This window comes from Ochotona princeps, chromosome 1 (genome assembly GCF_030435755.1).
Source record: "Ochotona princeps isolate mOchPri1 chromosome 1, mOchPri1.hap1, whole genome shotgun sequence".
Lineage (NCBI taxonomy): Eukaryota > Metazoa > Chordata > Mammalia > Lagomorpha > Ochotonidae > Ochotona > Ochotona princeps.
The window spans coordinates 132,008,084-132,013,744 of record NC_080832.1 but is presented as its reverse complement, the minus strand read 5'-3'; the positions used below and the strand labels follow the sequence as shown (position 1 = coordinate 132,013,744).

At 47.7% G+C, this 5,661-nt stretch overlaps 1 protein-coding gene across 1 annotated transcript; it reads right to left on the bottom strand.

Annotated features, from left to right (window-relative positions):
* Positions 1-2,274: 2,274 nt before the first annotated feature.
* LOC131481435 (small ribosomal subunit protein bS18m-like) lies at positions 2,275-2,596 on the bottom strand. Its single transcript, XM_058670409.1, is given in 3 exon segments — positions 2,275-2,338; positions 2,387-2,473; positions 2,475-2,596. Coding segments are annotated over 3 exon segments (273 nt in total).
* Positions 2,597-5,661: the final 3,065 nt, after the last annotated feature.

Below are 5,661 nucleotides of genomic sequence, written 5' to 3'. Positions count from 1 at the left end.
TGCTTTAAGATGTTTCTGGTAACAAGCCCAGACCAATGCCATTCTGCTTCAGTTCAGCAGAGGACAGACTGGTTCCTTAGTCACCCTCGCCAAGGGTGGGTTTCAGGACGCTTCCGACTTTTTGCTTTCACAAAAAATGCTGCAAATAAACATGACATTGTGCATGCACGTGCTAGGATTCCCTAAGTCAGGCCAATGCAAGGGGAGCAGCCAAGCGGAACAGTGTGTCTATTTTAGATCTGGAAGTGATACATTGCCCTCCAAAGTGCTGCACCCTGTTTATCTGTTTGCCCACTGTGGATGAAAGGAATTTTAAATTACCTTCAGGGCCTACCGCAGTAGCCTAGTGGCTAAAGTCTTCGCCTTGCATGCGCCAGGATCCCATATGAGCACTGGTTCTAATCCCGGCAGCTCCACTTCCCATCCAGCTCCCTGCTTGTGCCCGGGGAAAGCAGTTGAGGATGGCCCAAAGCCTTGGGACCCTGCATCCGCGTGGGAGACCCAGAAGAAGATCCTGGATCCTGGCTTCAGATCGGCACAGCTCTGGCCATTGTGGCCACTTGGGGAAATGAATCATTGGATGGAAGAGCTTCCTCTCTGTCTCTCCTCCTCTCTGTATATCTGACTTTACAATAAAAACTAAATTAATAAATAAATAAAATATTAGTTTTGGTGTCTTGGATTTTGACAATGTTTTCTAACCACATCTAGTCCAGTGCTCCTTCTGTGAATGCCACCCTGAACCCCAAATGCTGACAGAAGGGATGACAAACAGTGGCTGGAAAGCTAATATAGAGCTGATGTTGTGTCCCAGTGGACTAAGCTACACCTGGGACTCCAACACACCATATCAGAGAAACAGTATGAGTCCTTGGTGCTTGGCTTCTGATCTAGCTCTCTGCTAATGTGCCTGAGAAAGCAGAGAAAGGTGGCCCAAGTCCTGGGGCCCCTGCCACCCATGAGGGAGACCTGGGTAAACTTTCTGGTTCTTTGTTTCAGCTGGCTGAATCAGCAAGTGGAAGATCCCTCTCCCTCTCGGTCTCTCCTTGTTTCTAACTTAGCGTTTTAAGTTCATTTACGTATATATAAATAACATATTTAATATAATATAATAATATATATAAGGATGTGTGTATAATCTGGAGCAGGCAGGCATGGACAGAGGTCTGTAATGGAGAACTCTGGCAGGACCTGGGTGAGAATGGCGACCATTAGTCGGCAGCCTGGGCTCAAGGCCCTCACTGCTCTCAGAAGAGGAGACCATAGGCAGGGTGCCTGTCACAAGTAAGGGATACTCCCAGAGCCTATGAAACTGTGTCACATAATGCAATGTAATTTATATATATATATATATATATATATATATATATATATATGTATATATTTAAAAAAACAAGGTATACTCACCAGGGCATTCCTCATTCCATGCTGGAATGCTTCCAGCTAATCCCTTTCCTGCTCTTACAAAGCTAGATGTTAAACCCCATCTCTATTAAACAACCTGCCTCACCATACAGCTAAGAAAGACATCACTGCCCAGTGGGGGTCCTGGCAGCTGTGGGGTGGTTGGGACCCCTGTCATGCAGATCTGGGTACTTGGGGTGGAGAGGTTATGCGGTCCCCATTCCCCTTGCCCAGCTCTGAGACACAGATGTGGACAAGACAGTAGTGGGTGGTCCTCTGAGCGAAAAAAAAAAAAAATCCATTTCTCAAGTGTGTTGGAAACCTCCTTGCAGGTGTGCCGACACAGGTGCATCACCAGGTAGGCCTCCTGCCAGCTGGATCTCCAGTCCAGTTCAATGTCACTGTTCTATTATGATAATAATTATAACAAAAGCTTGTTGGTGGTAATCTTACATAGCTTGTTCTTAATACTTTATGTTACATGCTTCAGGGTCTTTTTTTAAGATTTCTTTAATTTTGGGAAAGTCAGATATACAGAGAGGAGAGACAGAGAGGAAGATCTGTCCACTGGTTTACTCCCCAAGATGGCCGCAATGGCTGAAGCTGAGCCAATCCAAAGCCAGGAGCCAGGAGTTTCTTCTGGGTCTCCAATGCGGGGGGTGCAGAATATCAAAACATTGGGCCATTCTCGACTGCCTTCCCAGATCACAAGCAGGGAGTTGGATGGAAAGCAGGGATGCCGGGATATGAACCAGAACCCCTATGGGATTCTGGTGCGTGCAAGGCAAGAACTTTAGCTGCTAGGCTACCACACCAGGCCCATACTTTAGGGTCTTGAAGATAGGATCCTTGTGTGTAACCAGCATAAATTCAATTATTGGACTGTCTTAAATGTTTTTGTGATTTCTTTCTGCATCTTCCCACAAAGGCATAACTTTGCCTTCCACAAACGCATACAGTAAAAGGAGAAACAAACTATCACAAAAGCTGTACATTGTTATAATCTACACACTTCCTACACAAGATGCACTTCTCAAGTGTCTCCTATAAAGGATTTTCCATTGCAACATTTCCTCACTCTTCTCCACAGCGTGGTGTGAGCTCCAGGATCTGCAAGGTTGAACGCAGCCATTCCCAGGCGTGTCGACTTCTTCCTTCCCAAGACCCTGCAGATAGCAAGCACAGCTGCCATGGTTCCCCATTCCTTCTTCGTCCGTATCAATGTCACATTAAGATAAACAAATGTGCATACCACTGCACATGCATTCACTTCTTGAAAATGGTTTTTGCACCCTGAAAATGGTTTTCAACAGCTTCGCAAAGTCTCCCTCAAGAGGGAGTCTCTTGAATCCTCCAGAAGAGCTGGCATAACCTGTGTTCCATGGTAACTTGGCACAGGTATGTCCTTTGAGTGACACAGTGTTTACATTTGCAACTCTGATCACTTTGGAAAGAAGGCAAGATGAGGACTTTCGATAATTACCTCTGTCTCCTCCTGCCCAGCTGTCCTCCACCCTCCACCAGCTGTTAAACATTGAGAAAACGGTAACTGGACAGGGTTATAAACAATCATGAGTTTTCACTTTTAAGAGACGGGTGAAATCCAGGTTTCTATTTTCAGAGGCAGATTGCAGTTACACAGCAACATATGATTAATAGAGCCATATGCTTTCCTTTGGTGCCATGAACGTTTCTTTCTAGAATGAACCAGGATCAGTGGTCAGCAGTGTGGGTGTGTCCTGGGGTAGGTCACAGACATTTCACGGATACAGACAAGTTCACACCAGAGAGTCAGCTTTCTGCACTCTGATGTTGTTGCTTAACCCACACGTTCCTCCCTCCAACAAGCATTAACATCCTGGGCCTGATTTTGTGTTGTTAGGACACAGAGATGGGGTCACTGCTGACTTGTGGCAATTGGCGTGAATTGGACTGAACTTACTGATAAATCCAAGTCTGTTAACATTTCTCTGTCCTTATGGAACACCTGGAGTGGGACAGCATTGTGACATTGTCTACAAAGCTGGTATTTTGTATGGGCACTGATTTGAGTCCTTGCTGCCTTACTTTCGATCCTGCTCCCTGCTTATGCACCAGGGTAGCAGAGGACGGCCCAGGCTGGTGGGCCTCTGCACCCATGTGGGAGATCTGGAAGAAGCTCCTGGCTTTTCCGACCGGCCAAGTTCTGGGTGTTGCAGCCATCTGGGGTACAAACCAGTAGAGAGAAAACCTGTTCTCTCTCTGTCTCTCTAGCCTCTCTATGTTACTATGCCTTTCAAATAAATAAGAAATAAATCTTTTAAAAATAAAGAAAATGATATGGATGAAGATACAAGGAGAAATCACAGAATTCTGTAAAAAATCTCCAATCAGTGTATGTAGATATGAGCCACTGGGATTTGTTTTAAATTAGCTCCTGGAGCTAAACTCCAAGCTTGTAGCCCATCACTGCACAGCACACCCCATTGAGAGGACATGCACTGTCAGGCGGAAGATCAGATACCCAGAGTCCTTGCTCTGACAGCTGTCCTGTGAGGTCCCACAGGTGAGTAGATTTTGCCTGTTGCCACCACAGAGCAGAGATTCTCGCTTGAGCATGCATTCGCCCCAAGGAGGGCTATGGTGGGAATTGAAGGGTCCTCACCAAGACTATCTGATGTAGGAGACGATGTGGGTGAAGCCTGAGAATCAAGCATGCTCCTCTTCATAACCTTCTTTATCCAGGAGGTCAACCGCAGGGTCACCCAGGGAGTCCGCGGAGGAGAGATGGGCTTCCCCCTAGGGGAGAGCAAGGACTTGCACTGTGCTGCATGCCAGCCCTGGCGCTTGCACACCCACAAGCTCCCCAACAGTCTGGTGCTCCCATACCCCTCACCCAGTGAAGGTGCATTGCCAACTGGTCCACGAAACAAAACAGCAGAGCCCTCGTGTTGCCCAGGTCTGAATTACAGCAACAGCCACAACCTCGCAGCTCCAAGACAGGTGGCATGAGTGGTAGATGTCTCATGGCTTCCAATGAGTCTTACTAAAGTGCCCAGGAGGTGCTAATAATGGCTTTGACTCTGGTTGGAGGGCTGGGATTTACAAACCATGATCAAAAAGCCAACATTTCTGGGCATTTCTTTTTGAGCCAGCTTTGCGAGGAGCGCTGGCGGGGACAGGTGTTGTTGAAGCAGTTTGGAGGGCCCTCTGCAGCACCCACGACTGCCCTTTGCCCCGTCCCCATCTATTGAGCACCTGGAAAGGCCACAGCTCTTCTCTGTGAAACATTGGCATTTGCAATGTCGATGTTGTGGTTCAGTTTAGTATACAACTAAGAGGCTACTACATGGATGTCATTCTCATTTTCTTAAGGCTCTTGGATTTTTAAAACTCCTTTTTGTAGCAAAGGTAGCATAACATTTGAGCTAATGAGTTTGTTCACTTTATCTTCTCCTGTTCTAAGTTAAATTGGATCTTCTTCTAAAATGTAGGCTCTTGATTATGATTATTTAAAGGTCATCTCGCTTAGATAGGTGTGCTTAATTCTTTGTAGTTAATAGTGTGTAGCACAAAGGGGAATTCAACCTTGATGCAAACCCAAGCAAATCCTTGGCACTGGCACAGCAGAAATGTGTGGGACCCTTCCATCACAGTCACTGAGCCCTTGTCTTCATGGTGACAGCTCCCAATTCATGGGGTTGTGGCAGGACCCCAGGTGGCATCCCAGAAACACCTGGCATGGTTCCTGTGGTTTGGGTGTTTAGTGGGACAGGACCATTGCTGATTGGGCTCCCAGGGGCCAGCCCTGGTGAGGAAACATGGGTCCTAGTACAAGGGCTCCAAGGAGCTGCCATGGACATATCTGGGGGCGTGTCAGGGAGCTCCCTGCTGCGGGGGCCCTGCAGCTCTCAAGCTCACATCTGGGAGAGTGTCAGGAAGTTCTGTTCTTGGAGACCCTGCAGCTTTTAGACTCGCATTTGTGGGTGTGTGAGGAAGCACATGCACAGGCCTGTGCTGGGAGGCCCTGCAGCTCTCCGGCTCAAGTCTTGGGGCGTGCCAGGGAGCACACTGCACAGGCCTGTGCTGGGAGGTCCTACAGCTCTCAGGTTGCTTGTCCAAATCTTCTGAGCAGCACAGCACCTCAGAAGCTGGAGCTGACACAGCTTATTGCCACCCCCCCCCCCCCCCGAGCTTTACTGCCTAGGGGTTCTTCTCCTGAGAAGCATCCCTCTACCTCTGTGTATACAGGCACCATGGGCCCATGGAAAATGGAGC